A 21,242-nucleotide genomic window follows, 5' to 3' on the forward strand; every position below is an offset into this window, starting at 1 on the left:
ACCATATACTATTTGAAAAGTCAGATACGCTGCAGAAGATGTGCAAACGCCTGCTATAATTAACCCTAACCCGAATTTCAAATCTGGCGTATTGCGGACTCGTCCAGGTTTTCGTGTGCAATTCCCCTCAGTCACGCAGTGATGTTCCCAAGGTTATATGTGGGCCCAAACATGATCACATTAGTTCATAAGAAAACAAGAAAACCGCTAACGATGCAACATGGCGTACAGGAGCTAATTACAGTTGTATTGTCAACATCAACACTGCGGATGCCTGTGCTAACTACTTCATTGACAACATAATCACGTTAGCTATCGTTTATGAAATCTGGAACGGCTGAAACTCTGTCATTTCTCGCACAGGCGACATATGCGTATACAACAAGTGCCATAGTAGGATAATTTATCTGGAAAAATTACACTGAATATGGCATTTATTTATTTATGCCGACAATCAGATCAGACGTGCCTATCACAATATGTGGTGTAACATGGACGAACATCAAAATATCTGTAGTAGTCTACAAATTTCCCAAAGCATTTTTTGGTACATCATACCCATTTGATGGGTTTTCAGTTGAACATCTAGAGCTGTTCAAACAGTCCGTTGTCAACAGGAAGTTTCATGCACGTGTCGATGCAGCTCGCAGCACTGTTATCGATCTTATTTCGTGATTCTTTCTGTTCTTGGAGGGTGCTCATTAGTCGAATGCGGGTCCTTGATGCGCCTATGGAAACATTCGTATAGTAATTGAACCTGTTGAGTCGGTAAATAATAATGTCCTGTCATGATGTGAAGGTTGGCCTTCAAACAAAACAGCGCAATTGAACCTTTCTCCTGGACTATTACCTGAAATTGTCCTAATATATACTCAACTGGAAAACCCCATATGTGGTCATCTTGTTGTTGAAGAGTTGCATTCCAGGGGCGTTCACTAATCACGCCAACACTTAATGACTTCAGTTAGAGTGTGTTTAATATTATATAAAATGTATATTAAAATTTATGTATGTTAATTAACTAGACGCGGTTATGATGCAGGTCTAATCACGTTTCTCTACCCTACTGAGCTTGTGATTTTTCAAGATCGAAATGGTAAATTACAAACGTCTAACGTGGACATTCGATGTATTGTTGTCAGGTTGAGAAGCGCTGTTACAAGGAACCTGACAGATCACTACAATCGAAGTAATCAGAAGCGCTGGTGTTTTGGTTGCTTTTTTCAAGCATTAATGTAGCTGAGGCTGCGGGAAGACAATATATGAATGCAAAGGTCGCAGAGTAGCCCCGAAAAAGACAACCACGCGTAATAACTTCAAATGGCACGACTAATGGAATGGTAATCAAAGAAAGGGAGGAATCATTAACACGATAATTTCAGGAAATGACATATTTATTTTAGATTCTCTTGAAACTGGCTTAAAAAGTCACATCTTAAGGGTGCGTGAGCCAGAATCATATTTGTTTATAATAACCTAAGTAAAAGCACGTGAGATCAACTGGTAATGATGGTAAATAATCAGTGGCATCTTCTTTTCAATGTTATATCAGTAGTAAGGAACATGGAAAAATACGTTGATGAATCTTACATGACATGTCAACATCGTTAGTTGCATCGTTAGTTGCTGGAGACAAAATTCAGTTCGTAGGACTCAGCATTTTTCTGGAAGAACATTTAAACTTCATTCATTGTTCGTGGTTCGTGTTTAAGATTAGATTTATCATTGTATATCTAATGGAGTCTGCCTGTGGTGAGGAGGTTGCAGAATTTACCGACTAAGTGATAGATGACGTAACAATGAATTGCAGCATCGATGTGACTTTGCTGCACTTGTCAATGAATATCTGCTTCTCAGTCGTGTTACCAGACCCTCGCATACATTCAAATATAATCCTGTTTACTGCTAATTTGAAATAGACAGTTGGCGTCAACATACCAACTGGAGGCCAACTCAGAATGATCGCATTATCTCTCGAAAGTGTTTAACCTTTCAATGTACCTTCAGGTGCAAAAACACTATGTGATTGTTTCTTTAACGACAAAGTAGAATTCATAGTTGTATCCACCCCCGTTACATTACCAACAATGTGCTAGAGCAGCATTGACTCAAAACGATGCACTTATTTGGGTAACCGTTATTGGGCGAAAACGAGAACGATCATTTAATATAAAAGGCAGGATTGCAGCCAGTAAGTTTCTAAATGACCATTACGGTCATTTAGAAACTTACTGGTTGCAATCCTGCCTTTTATATTAAATGATCGTTCTCGTTACGATAGGCATCCAGAACGTAGAATTGTTGAAAACTTAACTTTTCTTTAGGAAGATAATTTTGTATCACTGAAAGACAGTTGCGCCATTACAAACTTGTAATTGGTCAGAAGTCTGTGTGTCTGTTGCATCTAAGCGTGATGAGTCCGGACAGGGTCTGTGTTACGTGTTTAGACACATTCAAACAGTAACAAGAAAAGAGTGAAGACAAAAAGCTTTGTAAAATTTAACAAATAATTTATTTCCCTAAAAACAAGGTAAAAATGAGAAAAAGAACTTAGGGTTGTACGAATCAAGTCCAAAAATAATCCTAGAATAATCCAAGAATTAAAAAATAGAAGTTCTGGTGATAAAATGTCCCAATGAAACTCAGTTCGAATCACTATGAAATCCAAAATGAAAAGTGATGGTGTACGCTGCGGTCAGCGTCGTACTGATATGTCAATACTATTCCAGTTTGAATTCTGTGTAAAATTCGATAACTGTCTTTGTGCAAGAATAATTTAGAGCACAAGTATTTCCAGGGAAATATAATCTCTTGGAATCCTAATAATTTGAAGAAGAAAAAAAATCAACTCAAACTGGTCAAAACAAAACACATTTAAGTGTCAGTGGTTTAAAGCCAGACTGCCCAAATTCTCTATAGAAAACAGTTATACACTAATTTATGACGCGAAACAGATTCTCGTATGAGTTTCACATGATCACCCTTCTAGAACAACATAGAAGCTTTTCACATGCCTAGTATCACTTACTCCTAGTATTGCCTCGATTTCACTTTAGGTATCTTACACTGAGAACGAATAAAAAATAATAACAAAGCTGTTTACTTCAACTCTTACTGATTCTGAATCAAGGTCAGGAACTAGGTTAGCCTTAGATACAAAGTTTCTATTATTAGTTGTTTAAGAAAAACAGCCAGGTCAGATAGAACTAAACTGATTCTCTGGAAAACGTCAAATCCAGTAAATAATGATACACTATAATATAATGCAATGGAATTTTAAAAAATTAAACGAATAAACAAAAAATTAAATGAAATCAAATATAAATTAAATCAAATATACATAACACTTCCCCCATAAAGAAGAAGAAAGATTTATATAATAAACATTTCTTTTTACCATAGATTAATTATATACGAAATTTAAAAAACAACATAACTAGTATGAATTCTACAAAGTATATATAAAATAATACATTTATATACACGGGAAAGTGTATCTGCTATTAAATTATCTTTTCCATTGATGTACCTGGTGTCAATATTATATTCCTTTAACACCAAACTCCACCTTAATAATCTTTGATTTTTATTTCTCATCTTGCCGATGAAAGTAAGGGGAGTCGTGATCACTAAACACAATAATCGAAGAAGGAGCTGGACTAAAGCAAACTTCAAAATGTTGTAATGCCAATATCAAAGCCAAATATTCCTTCTCGATCGTTGAATAATTTCTTTGGTACTTATTTAATTTGTTAGAAAAATAGCGCACTGGGAGATCAACACTATTTTCGTCTTCATGAATCAATACTGCTCCAACCCCACCATCACTTGCATCAACAGAGATTTAAATGATTTGCTGAAGTTTGGAGCCGTAAGAATTGGTGCGATTTTAAGTATGGCTTTCAACTTATCAAAAGCCACCCGACATTTTCAGTCCAAAGAAACTGGCTTTTATTGCTCAATAAATTTGTCAGGGGTTCAGCAATTGTGGAAAAATTAGAACTAAATTTCCGATAGTATCCAGCTATACCTAAACTGGCATAAGTTGCTTTTTACTAACAGGCACAGGGAGTTCAGAGATAGCCTTGACCTTAGCATCTATATGTTCAACTTGTCCATGTACAACGATATGTCTTAGAAATGTTAAGCTAGCACGGCAGAACTCAAGTTTAGATAAAATTAATTGTCAAGCTTGCATCAGTGAGTCTGTCAAAGAATATCCGAATAGCCGCTAAATGTTCTTTTCAGGTGTCGTTGTAGATGATGACATCATCGGTGTAAGCATCACAATTATCTAGACCAGATGTGATCATATTCATTAGACGTTGAAAAGTACATGGCGAGCCCTTCATCCTAAATGGCATCACTTTATATTGATAAAGTCCATCTGGAATCATGAATGCCGAAATTTCCTTTGCTCTTTCCGACAGTGGAATTTGCGAAAATCCTTTCAAAAGGTCAAATTTGGCGATTTACTTGGCATTCCCGATTTTATCAATGCAGTCAACGATTCTTGGTAATGGATATGAATTTGTTAGTCACACTGTTCACCTTCTTATAATCGGTGCATATACGGAAAGTTTTATCTGGTTCCGGAACAAGTATACATGGTGAATTCCAGTCACTTGTACTGGGCTATATGAGACCTTTCTGCAGCAAATACTGAATTTGTTTTTCAAGTATTCCTGTTTGAGAGGGTTCATCCTGTAAGGGTGTTGTTTCACAGGTCTGGAATTTACAATTTCAACGTCATGAACAAAATTTGCTGGTTTTTGTAAGAACATCTGGAAATAAGTGCTCATAGTCAAATTAGTATGTTTAAGTTCATTCCTTTCTTGCTGTTACAAATGTGAAAGTTTCTGGTCCAGATTATTCATAATTTCTGAATTTGGAAGATTTGTCGCTTCAGAACCATTAGATTCCGATGATATTCCTTCACTTAAATCTTCAATGAGTGGGACAGGTGCAACAAAATTAAATGCATGTTTAATCTGGAAATCTCTCTCAATATGCCCCGTTAACATAATTAGGTGGCAAAGTTGTTTTTGTTTTCGCCTCGTACGAGTATTTACGATGTAATTTAAATCATTTACATTATTTCCAACTGTGTGGGGACCATAATATTTGGCTAAAGAAGATTTTGTGGTATGGGCAAGAGAGCCAGAACTCTGTCACCAGGTTGAAAAATTACTTCCTCTGAGTTGTTATCATATCTTAATTTAATTTTTGACTGAGTAGAGTGCAGATTCGCTCTTGCAAACTCACAAGCTTTTGACAACATATACTTAACATTGGAAACATAATCCAAAAGATTTATTTTAGTATTTTCATTAGAAAGATGTTTCATCTTTCAACATCGTCAATGGTCCACACACAGTGTGACCCAAAACCAGTTCAAAGGGACTGAAGCCTAGCGATTCTTGAACTGATTCCCAAACAACAAACAATAGTAAATGAATTCCTTCATCCCAACCTTACCAGTTTCAAAACAATATGATCGAATCATATTCTGCAAATTCTAATGAAATTGTTTCTAAAGCCCCATTGGCTCTCAGGGTGATAGGCAGAGCATTTGAATTGCTGGATGCCTAATTCGTGCATATTTTGCTGGAAAACTCCAGAGATTAAATTTGACCCTTGATCAGATTAGACACACTTGGGAAGGCCAAATTAAGTAAATAAATATTCATCACAGCTTTTACTATTGCTTCAGATTTAATATTTCTCAAAGGAATTGCCGCTGGGAACCTTGTTGAAGCACACATTATGGTCAACAAGTATTGGTTACCTGACTTGGTCTTAGGTAAGGGACCAACACACAGTCTATCATTATTCTGCTAAATGGTTCGTCAAATGCAGGAATAGGTTGCAGACGAGCCTTAGGTATCTTCTGATTGGGTTTTCCTTCCATTTGACAAGTAAGACAAGATCTACAGTATTTGCAAACATCACTTTTAATTGTTGGCCAATAAAAGTGAGTCAAGATCTTGTGATAAGTCTTATTAATCCCTAAATGACTGTCTGTATGATTTTGGAACTACAACTTGATAGTTCACTGACCACTAGTCACCAGCAGGTACCTCGGGAGGTCTTCATTTTCTCACAAGAATTCCATTTTTAATGAAATAGCATACAGGTACTTCAGTGGCTTCAGTTTCACTAATGGCCCTTTGAAACAAACAGATCTCAGAATCTTTTTCCTGTTCGAGGACAAGTGATTGTCGTTTGTCTCCTTTATTAGAATATAAAGAATGAGTAGTTAAAAGAGGATAACTGTGATCAACACCCTTTGATTTATCCAAACAGGGAATGAAGGTGACCTCATCAAAAGCCTGACCAATACACGTGTCTGCTAAAGGACTACTTTTCTGATCAACGTCATTCTCAAGAGCTTTCTTTGCCGGATCTCTAGTAACTGCACAAGATGGGTATAAATCAGGGAATTCTTTTTCAATAGGATCGACTTTCTGATCCAAACAAAGCTTGTCAGATGCAAGTGGATTAACGACAACCTTATCTCCAACTAGGTCGTTGATTGGTAATGAATGACTGCCCTCAACGGGTAAAGCAAACACTCTTCCGATTGTCACGGATCCTGAGACTAAGTCTGATCACAAATTTACACAATGGAGAGGAACATTAACAAAGCCGCACTATACTCCTTGAAAAAGAACACTTTCGTTAGATGAAGACTTCTCAGAAAAAGACCTTTACAATTTTAATCGGGATGAGATTGGCCAAATCACCCAAGGGTGATATAGAAACCTTCAACATGAATGGTTCATAATTCTCCATAATAAAATCAGTCTGGGGTTTATTAGACCCAACAAATGTACTGCTTTCAATACATGACCGTGACCTTGACCTCTTAGTAATAAGAGCAGTTGGAATAGGTCTGTCTTGATTCTGATGCCTATTTTTCAATTTGTAGCAATCAGAAATAACGTGTCGTGTTGCAATGGGTACACGTAGGAAAAGACAATGATTTCGATCAAGCTTATCAGAAGCATGATCTTCAAAAGTTGTGCCAGATGGAGATTCAAAAGGGCTTGTATTAGGCTGAAATACATTTGTGCCAGAAGACTGCAGAGTGAAAGTTTTATTTACAAAAGAAACTATACGAGTTAAGAATACTCGTCAGCAGTACGAGCAGCATTTTCCGAGGTTTCGACCTCTTGCTCATCAAGATACGCTTTAATGTCAGTATGGATACAGTTCTCGAACTCGTTATGTAACATGAGTTGTCGGAGACTTTAGTAACCTTTATTAACCTTCCTAGAAGGGCACCTCCTATGAAATTGTCGTGCTGTTTCCCATGCAAATTCGACATAGGTCTGGTCAATTGATTTTCTAGAATTCCTAAAACTTTAAAACGATAAGCCACAGGAACTAACTCTTAACTCTTTAAGATGCATTCCTTAAGCACATCATAGTCAGCACTTTGCTGTAGTGACAGTGAATGGTAAACGTCACTAGCTTTACCAGTAAGTACACATTGTAATAATAGAGGCCAATGGTCCCTTGGCCATTTCAAATTGTCTGAAGTTCTTTTTAAAACGAGGGAAATATTTGTCTACTTATATTTCTTTGAAAGGGGTCACATCTGCGCTGTTAAGCCGATTAAGATACTAACGCAGATTGCTAAAGTATGATTTATTTAAGCGTAATCTTATCACCAATCTTTCCAGTTTCTGTGTATTTGCAGCAGAAACGACTATCACTTTCCTTTTGAATGCAGACTATTTAATAACGCAATATTTGCGATTTACCATTGATTATCATTAGTTAATATTAGCACTGAAACGGATTGAATTTTATTTAACAACAAACTTTACTTCTTCCTACAAAAATGTAGAAAGATTCGAAAACATATGATTACCTTTTGTTCAGTTAAAACAACACTTAAAATAGTAAGTATCACCAAACACTTTCCATTTACTCTTGTAATTCAGTCGTCCCTCTCATTTTATTACATGCACGTATGTCAACTGTCTTGACTTTATTTCAAGTCTTTCTTCTGCATGCTGGTAAGTAATTATTTATCATTCTAATGGAGAAAAACTTTAGGCCTTTAGACCTGTGATATTTCTGGCAATAAAACATGTTTAAACAAATGGAATTTAATTATCTTCGTTTCTTGAAGCATGTTGTTAGCAAACATAAAACCAAGAAACACACGATAATTCGGTCAATCGCGTTTCTTAGGTCTATTAAGGAAGGTTATTCTGATTTGGAAAGATTCCGATTTGAGAGTGAAATATAATTTTTACAGCTGGGTAAGTTAAACATAAGCTTAATTATATCAATGTATAGCAAATGAAAGATACAAAAAAAAAAAAACGGACTTATGACATTATGCGATAAACGTCGGAAAACCCCAAAGTATGACGTCAGATTGTCGCACGTCACGAATAAGTTGAGGTGATTTACGATTTTCAACAACAGTTATTGATCTTGGTTTCAACAGAAAGTTTCTGCAAATATGTCTAGACACGTATTTATGGATAGCAAATCATTTATTTTACTCAAATATTTCAAAACGTTAACGAAACGAAGAATTGTAATTAATATAATTATTTAGATATTACTGTAACATATCAATTTTAGATTATTCGTTGCTAGATCTAAACTTTATAAAATATATTAATATAAATACTATTTTAGCGAAATGTCGTATATCTCCTTAAATGAATAGAAAAGTATTAAAGATAATAATTATTTCATACATTTCGTTATAATTTGTACCAACTTTGATCTTTGAAAGACAACATATAGTGTATTCCCGCAAAATAGTCTCAGATGGGTGCAAGAGCTAATTAACATTCCTCAGTAGTAAATAATAAAAAGTCATTTCACATCATGAAATACATTCAAACGACAAAGTGCAAATATGTATTTAACTAGTTCAACTATTACGTTACAGTTTGTGTAGTGCTACGTTAAAGGTAATCGTGATTTGTTATTCGTTGCACGCCAACTACGAAGACGTGTCGCACATTAATTTACTCGATTAGGAGATATAGCTACCTAATTGTCACCAAAATATGACTTCGAAAGAAACACCCAACTCAAGTAGGCTAGCAAAATAGCTTATCGGTGTTACTGTCAAGGGTAATATCAACAAATGTATTTATTTGGCATCATTGGATGATGCGTATATTTGATGATTTGACTAACTCTGGAACCTATCTTCATTAATAGTTTCACTTAGGTTTATATTAAGCACTAACTTGCCTTTCTAAATCGTGCAAGAATATATATATATATATATATATATATATATATATATATATATATATATATATATATATATATATATATATGATTGTTTGTGTCATCCAAGTAACCCTTTCATTGTTTTTTCAGTCATAATTAAACAAAGTAAAAAAATAATGATAAGATATACTACGAAAAATAAACACAACAAGATATTTTAAACACAAGTTGTAAATAAATGAATCGTCATTGGAGAAACGGATGGTATTTAAAATTGGCTAGAGTTACACATAAATTGTATAAGTGTTCACTTGTTTTAGTTAGACGATGAGGAATGAAGTCTAGTCCAAAGCATTATTTATATTATACACATCGTAAACAAGTTAAACCTACTTCCCAACATAGCAGCTAGATAATTACTATTGGAAGACGGAATTGTCCGATTCAGTGTTAGACTTCTGAATGTGATCCCTTTGCCCGTTGGATTCTGTATAAATCAGCCGGTTCCTTTTCGCTCAGTAAGTGATGGAAATAAAATACGTTCTCTTCTGTGAATATAAGATAATTTGAAATTCAGCTATGAACATTAGAAACAGATTTGCCAACACATTATTGGTGTTGTAATATATTAAATTAGCGATCATGAGGAAACCATATAACGTAAGGATGTGATAACTATATTAAATTTAAACGATTTTCTCAATTTCTCTTCAAAATGTCCTTAAATAACTTTAAGATTGAAAAGCAGATATTTTATTGATGGTATAACGATTGTCGAATGTTGTTTCCAAAGTCCGTGTTTTTGATGTGTGTATCTCGCCGATTGCTTCTCAGCAGATGATACACATGTGCACGTATATATGCACATACTGCCAACTAGCTATCTGTCTTAGAGTTGACTGTTTATGATGTTGGGGGCCCCGAGTGGCCGAGTGGTCTAAAGCTCTCTCCGTCACGGATCACTGCCATCTCACCTCTGTCTAAGTGGGTTCGAGTCTCGGGCTCGGCCAATCTGGATATGTGAGAAAGCTTGCTGGTAGCTTTGGTAATTTTCCAACTTAACTTATATAGGAAGCACTATTCCTTTAAATAAACATGGCCATGATTTCATTATATCTGAGCTCAGAAAGGTAAAGGTGTACACCTGAGCGTCTACTTTTCTTTGCTTCCCATTCGATTCATAAGCACCATTTTGCGACAACGCGCCGTTTAGAATCAACCTGGTGCAATTTCGGGGCAACATTTGGTTCATAAAAGACTTCTTTGCCTTTTTCACCCATACAGGCGCTAAAGCGTCTCTTAGCTGTTTCTTGAATTGTACCTATTCCTCAAAACGGAAATGGCCATCTGGCAACCATGTATGGTCCTGAAACAGCACCAGACCGTTTCGTGACCGAAGATTTTTTTCTCTCACTTTATCCGGTTCGAAAATGTTTTGAAACCTCACAGCGCTGAGATATCTATGTATGTATGTATGTATGTATGTATGTATGTCTGTCTGTATATATATCTACATCCTCTCTCTATGTGTATGTGTGTGTGGAACCGAAATAGTTATACATTAAAATACAGCGCTTACGTTAATGTTCACAAATTAGTCAACAGACATATTCTATGTTCAAAAAGCTCCCCACCCCTCCACCCGTGATAGATACAGGACCAAAGATTTGTCGTTTGTAATCGCTGATTCATAATTTTGAGCCTTTAGCCTGTAGCGAAACAAATAAACTATTATTAAAAACATGAATGCGTTATAATTATTACTGTTTAGTTCGTTAGCCCAAACATTACAATAAAAATGCAAGTTCAAATTTTCACTCTTCTTGTAAGCACTTGTTGCAGTGCAATAGGTCTTTAAGACAGTAGATGATAGATAGATAGATAGATAGATAGATAGATAGATAGATAGATAGATAGATGGATGGATGGATGGATGGATGGTGTTGTGATGTGATGTGATTTGAATTTTTTACGTAGCTTTAACAATTTTTCAGTCATATCGCTACGATGTCTGCAATGTGGCAGTTTATAGTTATGTCTAGCACTGGGGCATCATGCCGCAGACATGTAGCATGATGTCCCACCCAGTCACATTATCCTGACACCGGGCCGACCAGTCCTAACACTAACCTCTTAATGCTGAGCGCCAAGCGAGGCAGCTGTTAGTACCATTTTTGTAAGTTTTTGGTATGACTCGGCCGGGGATCAAACCCACGACCTCCCGCATCCGAGGCGGACGCTCTCACCACTAGGCCACCGGAGCGGTTGATGGATGGATGGATGGATGGATGGATAGACAGACAGACAGACAGACAGATAGATAGATAGATAGATAGATAGATAGATAGATAGATAGATAGATATATTGATTGATTGATTGATAAGTCTTGGAGTCAATCAGTTTTTTGCGAGTGGTCATCTTTTTGAAATTCATGCCACATTTTGCCCACGACTCTATTTCCAAGAAAACTAGTTTCAACTACCGTTTTAAACAGCAAAGTTAGTAACATTTTCATCTCTGTGAACACTGTGTGTCTAAGCAAGTAATTGAAAGGTCAGACTAATTCCAAATTACCTCTTCCAGAACAATCAATATTAATTAATAATAATGCCAATCAATTTTATCAATGTTTACTCTACTATGCCGTTTAAATTATAAACTATCTCAATGTAGCACACAGATTGTTTAAAAGCTATTGTTAAGTCTAGGGGCTTAAACTTAAGTAGCTAGACAAGGTAAACCATACTAGCATTCCATTTTCCAAAATCTAAATAGATTTAAATAAAATATAAAATCAAATAAAGTGAAATAATAAAAATAACAGCAGTGTATGAATTCCTTGAATATTCTAAATTGTGTTATCAATTTCGCACTATTTGGAAACTGTCCAAAGGTATTCTAAATTAAAGATATGGTGTGTTTATGTGCCAACGCGCTAGTACAAATGAAGAAGCATAGTCCTAAATCCAAAAGTTTAACTTCAAGGTCATCCCGTGAAATTAGAATATCACTGAAGTCATTGAACGTTTCACATAATACAACGGATATATTTAAATATTCAAATCCTTAAATACATTCGTATAATCCGATAGGAATTGACTGTTGAAATCAAATGTTTCCCACGCTGCAATTCCAACATAAAATCAACAATTATGGCGTGTATGATACCTCTACCGGACAAAGGTACCCCTATTTTCACGTGAAATTATCGTGACCTCCATTCAAAATAAGTGTTGCACGTGTACAGTACTACAGTACCAGCCAACTACTGAGATAAAGAATTTTCTTTTTGAAATATAAATGTCATATACCCAAATGACTTAAATGAAACTATTATAAATTTAATATATAGGCAAGAGCACAATATGGATACACATGATGGAAATTCAGTTACCTACAGCTGCATACTAGTACGGTCCCTCAGAAAAACCTGAATAATTTAATACCGATTTTGCCCTTGGCATTTGATTTGCAGTTAGTTGGATTCAATGGAAATCAGTATTAAAACCTAAAGGAAAAATATAACATTTAGTGAAATGTGGGCCTTTGCGTAGGACGGCATACAAAATGCAAGAGTTAAAATGGTTCATGTCTTCCTCACTGCTTAACAAACACCCAAACTGCAGTCTTATTTTCATTGTAATGGGGTAAATGTTAGCGTTTTTAAATCATTGTCGATTATGAAAGTCGCTTGTGATGGATCATTAGTCGAACCTGAAAACGTACATACGATCAGTCAGTCACCGTGCACTTTATTTCCTTGCGGTAACGCCAATGTATATAATTAACGACCTCCGCAATTCCTAGCAAAGGGAATAAAATCTGTCCATGATAGTATAAGTGAATTAACCAGAGGATGATTCAGATAGGACTGACATAACAGAATGCATGTTGAGCCGCGTTATTGATAATATGTAGATATGTCCATTTCACTGTCAGAGGGACTAGCTGGTGCAGGTCAACGCGTTAATCTGGATTAATCTTAGATAAAACCTTTATTAAAATCAACCCCATTTCACTGGAGGAATGTCGTTAACCTGAGCTGAGTTTTAGATAATATTATGCCCAGAATAGTACATAACATAAGTAAGATAGCCCTAATACACCTGGATTTATATATAATGCCCTGGGATTCATCAAACATGCGACAAAATGGAGGATATGTAACTTAATTGTTGTAGTCATATCTCGAATATAATAAAGAATAAAAAACATTGTTTTCATAACTATTTGTCTTATATGTATTCATACCTAATTTTGCGTGATTCTGAATGAATCTAGGAATTAATTAAATTATTTTGTGTATATCGAAGACTCGTTGATGAAAATTATAAGATATTCTTTATTAAAGGTGGAAAATACCAGAATCAGACGGGATATCTTTATTACAAATACACGCTAATACGAGCAGTTTTTAAAAATCTAAATATCACAACATATTTCTCAGAAATTAATTGTCTTTGAAAATAAAGTATTGGTTTATTTGTAAAATGTAACTGAATTAACTGAAATATTAAAAAGAGCTTTACTGTATAATGAATATAGAAGCAAGTCCTTACCTTTGATTCTAAATTTTAACTTATGGCTTTATGCTTCCACTGCTTAGACCACTGTCTTTTAGGATAAATAACAATGGAATAAACAACGCTGGTACTAAGAGCAACGGAAACATCATAATTATGTTTCAGTTTGTCACAGTTACAGTAAAGCTATTTTCTATGAGACAGATGCAGTAATGGGCATCGATTCGAGTTTTTCATTTGAACTGCAGGCACATCCAAAAGATGCAAGACACTCTATCTTGATTTCAAGACATGTAAAGTCAATGCTCGTGCAAAACAAAAATAAAATATACATTATACATTTGAACTTAACTAATGCATTATCAAAAATGTAGATACATACAGGAAATATATCAAGGAGGTAATCAGTATTGTGAGACATACCATACATAAGTGAAGCTCGCAAACAAGTATAGTTGCATTTATTTCCCAGTGCTCACATTTAACAGTATCATGAGCACATATCACAGAAATAGCTTGCCGTACTTTTGTTTAACCATCAACAGTATCACACATCAACGTCTCTAAGTAGTGTATAGTCCCTAAAGTCATGCGATAATATTAATCTCTTTTTTAAACTGATCACTGAATAATATTGCAAGGACGCAAATTTATGTCGGCACATAAAGAGCACATTAATTTGGGTGGAGAACAATTAATTATAGTCATGCTTGATAAATCGCTATACTGCAATGATTTCTAATGTCTGTGTCGGAAGAGGAAGTGATTCTTAATTAAGCCTTCGTTTACTTAACCGTTAAACGACTAAAAAGGGACGGTTAACTTCGATTTTATATAGGAACTGTCAGAAGCTTAGTTTTTCCAGATCTATTGTTTGGAATTAAACAAATCATGCTGACCGCAATTTTTACGCCTATTATAAAAGGTGGTAAATATATTTAATCTTGATTTGTTACGCTAAATAAGGGGCGTGGTTCCAACACGAAACTTTCTTGGGGTTAAATTGCCCTCATCGAAAGAAATCTAGTTAGTCTGCAGTTGTCCTGCAAGAGTGAAAATATAAGGGACTCCAAGACAAGAATTTGGAAGAAATTCTCTTGTAAAACATTGGTCAAAGGGACCGGATGTCTGGAAAGTCAACGGACACAATTTTGGCGGTCGAAGCGAACAAAGCTTGAAAGCACAAGGTATCTGCGTAAATTTCATGTAGTTCGTTGATACCAGTATAATGATTTGTTTGAATTTAATTGTTTATATTTGCATAAATATTTTGGTTTAAATCCGTAGATCAGTTCTCTTGAAATGAGTGTAACTGTATTTAATTAAATGTATCTGAATTCTTACAATGATCTTCTTTATATGAGTTTTACGAATTGTTTGAATTTCTCGTCTTGATTGCAAAAGAAATATAAGAAATTCATTCATTACTTTAGTTGATATGGGTTACAAGAATCAGTTTGAATTCACCGATCTTAGGTGATTTCGTGTATGCTAAATACTTGAATGTGTGTATTCGCTAAATAAAATGTAGCTAAGCCATGTAATGAATTTGATTCATTCACTTGTGTAACTGGGACGAGAACGGAATCGTTATGTTTCGTGTAATGTTAATGGGAATCAGTGATGAAATAGCCATTGGGAAGTGCATTAATCTTGTGAAATCAGGTTTGTTTATGGTCTGCCATGTTTAGCTTGACCAGATAGCCTTTGGTCTGTTCGAATTCCGATAGAACGAGAACTGACATAACGATAGGGGAGTAATGATCTATTCCCAGTAGGAGAAATGACATAATATTTAGATTGCTTCTGTTTATTTTGAAACTGGAAATAGCTCCACGGATGTATCCACCGAATTATCCACGTACCTACTTATCCAAGTATCTACGTATCTACGTACTTACGTATTAATCTACCCACACAAAGTTTGAGGGCCGAAAAGAGGCGAGACAGAAGGGAGGATGGAAAATGGAAAAAGCGAAAGGTCCTAGAGGAACCACCATAGTGAAGTTGGAGTGGACCGGAATAAGCAGGTTATGTAGTTATACAAGGCAATGACTTCGATCGTTCACTCGATTATATGATGAACTAATTCTATCATTTTTAAAACAGATCGGCTATTTATATCAATTTGTTTGTGTTATGAAATTCGGTGAAAGATTTGTTTAAAAAAGAAGTGTATCTTCCTAATGTAATGTATTATCACAGTTGTTTATGTAATTAATTAAATTTTTGTTTTCCAATGTACGAGGGCTCCTGTCATTCTGTTCTATATATCTGCTCAGATCTTTCCTTTATTCCATCTATAATTTCAGACTTTATTTTAAAATTTTATCCGATGAAGGCAAATATACAGAGGGCGATCACCCTCTAGATAACGATATCAAAATAAAGCGGACACCTTTTAAGAAGGTACAACCTCATAATGCCACACCTCCAGTAGCAACAGTTACAAATATAATGCAAGCAGACCACAGCATTCAGCACTATTCGAGCTAGTTTTCAAAATATTGTATCAAATCGTCAGACGTGTTACACCATCTCTGCGCGCATCAAGAGGTAACGAAATGCTATATATCACACCTGAATTATATTTACTGGTCTAGATATTTAAAAAAAAAATTTAATACAAAATGAATATTCCACACTAAGTAGATCATAGTATTTAATTTAATCGTGCGTGGTTCAGCTTGGTTTTCAATCCACTATATCTCTGACAGAACAATTTACTGTGTTTTCACTGCAATCGACATTTCTTAATCACATAAATTGAAATTCATGCACACTGTATAGCTAAGTTATTTTGAAAACATAATAACCGTGTTTACAATAGGTGCTACTTATGGGCGGCGAGAAAGAACTAGTCTGAAAGAACGCACGGATTTGACTCGCCCTGTTTCTCTGTATCGTCACTCTAAATCCGATTCGTCTTAGGGATTCAGAGCACAGAATGCATTTGGTTTTGTTTATTTGCCAGAATTCTAGTCTATGCAAAAACGATTTTAAAATTCACCAAAATGTGATATTTTCAATAGCAATTAAGACAAATTTTGTTTTAAAACTCTGTAGTTTAAATACGTTTCTATAGATACGACGAAATATAAGTTTGCATACATCTTCCATGATATATCGTCTAACTGCGCTTCTTCTTCAGGCGTGCCCATGCACCTGTATTTTCTTCAAGCAAAATAAGTATAATGGTTTGCTTAGAAATTGTTCTTACCAACTTTCTCCATTACTCGTCTGCAACCATCTGTCATATAGTTTTCTCCATACCAGTCTAGCCACATGCCAGGGTGCAGCGTTTCTGCTGTTGTTCCTCTTCATTGAAAGGGCAAAAATCTCCATCGCCTTGTCTACCTTTCCACTCTTGAGATAGCAGTCTCCAAGCAGGTTTAGGGAAGCTGGTAGATGGGAGTTTGGAAGAGAACTACATATAATTTCCATCATTGTAATGGCGCTGTCAGCTTCGTCTTGAAGTCTCTTATCACAGTACGTTAGAAAAGCAAGGTAAATTACGTACAAGTATGGGTCGACAACCATGCACTGTCTAACGCTGGATACAGTGCTGAAATGATTTGGTACGTTCCCAGTCACAAACATCTCGACCTTTGCATTGCCTGGGACTGCATATATCTCATTTTTCATGAAAATAACCTCGCTGCTGAATTGAAATAGATGTGTTGTAGCATACATTTCAGACATATCACCTATCTCCTCTGCAGCTTGCAAAAACCTGTTCATTAATGCTTTTTTCTGCACATCCAAAGGAATATATGTGCTAAACGTGCGCAGTGAATTACTAAAATGCATTCGAATTATGTTGTGTGCTGTAGAGAGCGTGGAATCGAGATTTCCACACATGTATGCATAGTTTGCCTGCTTCGCAAAGCAGTTCACTTCCTTTCTCAAGCAAGAGAGTTGTATATATCTATCTCCGCGGTCTTTTAGTTCATCACGTTTTGAAATCTCAACAGTTAGACCACGAGAGAGTGAAAGGCAGTGGGTTCCATAGCTGCTGCATACCTGTGCAATGATATATTTCATGCACTTCTTTGTACTTGTATCATCACTATCGTTCGCCTTTTTAATTAAACCATTTATTAAAGCATCGAATGTAGAACATATTCTATCTGATTCGTGGATTTGGAAAGCGTCTGTTTGGGCAAGTAAGAATGGTAACATACAACTATCAACTAAACTATTCGTGTTGAATAGAAAACTATCATAAATTGTTTGACCCTGTGAATTATACTGAGTGTCGTATTCTTGTTGGATATTCCATATGAAGCTGTCATCAGTAGCAAAGTTAGAAAGTCTGGCCAAAACTGGCCAACCCTCTGCAATGATGCAGTTAATGCAAGCTTGCACTTTTTCCTTCTTCTCTGGCGTAACCTTAGAAAGAAACAGGTTTTCGCCTGGTATAAAATAACTTGGACAGTTTCCATTCTCCACGCACTGAGCAAGTCTCTTAAGAACAAGAAAAACGCACTGTATTAGATTGGCCGGAACCCATAGTTGTGGACCGGTCTCTTCTATCGTCCAGAACATTAGGGTCTTTATATGGTATGAGCTGATAACATCTTGCCCACATAAGCGCGGTGTCACATTTTCAGATATTGCTCTTTTTAACAAAGCATAACATTTTGCTTGAATTGTGTTGAAAGATCGGACAAGCTGTCTTTCTGCCTCGTTGAATGAATATCTCCACTGAATTCCACTCAGTGGGTGATCCTTGTAGCCGACTGGTGCAAAATATATTCCTTGGGCTACTATTTCTTTGATGAGCATTTCCGTGGGCCAGCCAAGTGGCCTTCTCCTTGTGATCCATTCCGATGCAAGTGAAGGCCATTTTGGGCATCGAATTACAAACACAGAATCAACTTTATTTATATCAGTGGCCAGTGGAATCCTGGATATAGCATCAAAATTAATAGCTGGCCCCTGCTGACCTATGTGTGTGCTACACATGATGACACCCATATCCCGTATGCCGCTAAGCCAATTAGACGGGGCATCAGTAATGCTCATGATTTTTTGTTTGTAGTCGTTTATAGCCAAACCTGAAAGATACTGGCCTTCGTTGATTTCTAAAGTCATTGGAAAAAAAGGGCTCGGAAAACCAAATAATGGACCCTCGTTAATCTTACGAAGGTAACAATATCCTGGTAGGGCCTCATCGTTCTCTATTACGTATACCCCATTTCCAGGGTAATTATGTATGTCATCATGGCCATGTTCCACCGCTACATTAGTTCTAGATATTCTTACAATGTCCAAGTCTTTTTTACAATAACCAAACCAAATGCCCTCACCTGTACTTCCATACAATCTGTCTTCGTGGAAAAACGGTGTTTGTCGTGTCGGACATAAAGCTGCTAATGTCTCGGAAGTTGTAACCAGTTCAGTGAGATATTTTCTTATATAGTTAAATCCATCTGCGTCCATTTGCTTATCAAATTTGATACTTAATAACCGAAGCTTTGCGTCCTCAAGTACGTGCGTTGTCATTTTATCCGTTATCCAGGACGATATTACAAAAATGTTATAAAATATAAACGCATTCCGTCTCAGCTGACCTGGAAAGCAAAAAGAATATCTACAGATTATGGTCATGTTTGACTGCAAGAGCGTAAAACTTACTATCCTTTTGATGTGAGGAGAATGGAGATATTTATTATCATTAATAATCCACGATTGTATCGCACAGTGTTATAAAACTGGTTATTTAAATAAGCATTAGTAATTTGACTATTTCAAATGGTAAATTAAGTTACAAAATTAAAAAAATAACTACAGTACACGTCTTTAAAGACTATTATACACTTAATTAAATGTGTATTATGCTCAAACTTGTAAAAACAGTGCAAGTTTTGATCTCTTCAAATAGGTTATATGGATTGTAAAGTAAATACACATGGACTTTTTGTGCGCACTTTAAAAGTTCAGTTAAATAATGTACTTCATAGTATTTTTGCGCAACAGTTCAAGAGGTCCTTCGCCTGCTGATTCATAGTGGCACAGTAAATCGGTCATACTGTCTTTTTGACTTAGTAATGAGGTTAGACGATGGATATTTTTGTTCCTAGAAACTTTCCGTCGATGACATTATCATTAAATCCGTTATAGCATAGTTCGATCCGATAAATGTTACATTTTGTTTCCACAAAAATTATGCATTTTATTATTGAAATATCTGTGCAATTGAAAAAAGGAAATTTAATTCCATTTCAAATTACACCTCATAATAAGCCGATGGCATTACATTTCGGACACATTTATGTGTCAAACGTAGAGATAAGATTCATGTTCCAGCGTGTTGCTTCTAGTTTTGTGTACTTTATATATTTGAACATTGTAGGTTACGTTTTCATATCGAAATCATCAAGATCGTAACGGTACATGGATGGATGCTTGCAAAATATGAGATAATTCCAATAATGATGAAGCGTCCTTCACGTCTAAATAATCAATGACAAACACAGGTTATTATACTCTGAAAAGCGATAGCCTCAGAAGTGCATAAAGTGTTCGCAAACACAAGTGGTAAATTCCCACCAACCTTGAATATACTTTCGAATTAAAGGAAGGAAATTAGTTTTATATTCATGTTTAATATGGCATATTTTTTCCAAGCATCGCATCGAATAAAATTGCCAGAACAGTAGCAAAAAAAAGTGTTTATCATATAACCTGCATAGAGGAACTTTCGACTTTTCGTTTAAAATAACCCTTATTATCTATATCTCAGTTGGAGATCGAATCTCGTTTCGTTACTTATACTTACTTCATATATTTCAGCGAATTAACATGCACATGTCAACTTTCGGCTACTTCCGTGAATAAAATCTAAATATTTTATCTATAATTGTTATGAGGACAACAAGGTATTGTCATTAAACAAAGGGAAATTTCCATTGGTTAAAATGGATAGTGTATCCACTGAATGCATGCAAGAACTTACAGTACAAAACCGATGAAATATACCATGCTGTTGAATGGGGATACAAATGGACCTTTTGCCACAATACTAGTAATAGTGCTGGGGCCTCAATACACTTTAGAAATACTTTCGAATTGGCAATTCATAGAGAAAGCTATGGGTGATTGATAATTTCAGATATTACAATGAATGGAAACAGAATAACCCTCGTGAATTTGTATGGGTTTAGCGATGATAATCGGAGCTGTTTTTGCACATCTAAAGGAAGAAATCTTTGAATTCTTGACACACTTGCCCTTTATAATGTGTGGAGATTGAAACACTGTTCAAGACTTATATTCGGATGCCTATTTTATTTGTACTTGACAAACGCCAACTGTCTAGAGCACCAATCCATGACCTGAACAACGATCTGGAATAAATTCCAATTACGACTTAAAGATGTATAGCTGGGGACAAACATCTTCCTTAAAACAAAGTTGATTGTGTTATTTTGTTCTATCGGATGCTATTCATATAAATACAGCTGATACACTTATATTTCCATGGTATAGGCCTGATC

General features: G+C 35.6%; 1 protein-coding gene across 2 annotated transcripts in view; it reads right to left on the bottom strand.

The window, feature by feature from the left end:
• Positions 1-2,489: 2,489 nt before the first annotated feature.
• The window catches only part of LOC149781574 (uncharacterized), a 44,373-nt gene continuing 25,620 nt past the window's right edge, over positions 2,490-21,242 (bottom strand). Inside the window, exons 2-3 of one of the 2 annotated variants that reach the window (XM_089935616.1) lie at positions 16,961-19,316; positions 2,490-9,764 (exon numbers count right to left, since the gene is read on the bottom strand). In XM_089935616.1, coding sequence (XP_089791742.1) covers position 9,764; positions 16,961-19,248 — 2,289 coding nt within the window. In that variant the 5' untranslated portion in view covers positions 19,249-19,316 and the 3' untranslated portion in view covers positions 2,490-9,763. Of the gene's footprint in view, positions 9,765-11,629; positions 19,317-21,242 lie in introns of those variants that run through there. The other variant, XM_089935615.1, reaches the window with a different exon arrangement.

This window comes from Sinohyriopsis cumingii, chromosome 15, assembly GCF_028554795.1.
Source record: "Sinohyriopsis cumingii isolate HCF-2022 chromosome 15, ASM2855479v2, whole genome shotgun sequence".
Lineage (NCBI taxonomy): Eukaryota > Metazoa > Mollusca > Bivalvia > Unionida > Unionidae > Sinohyriopsis > Sinohyriopsis cumingii.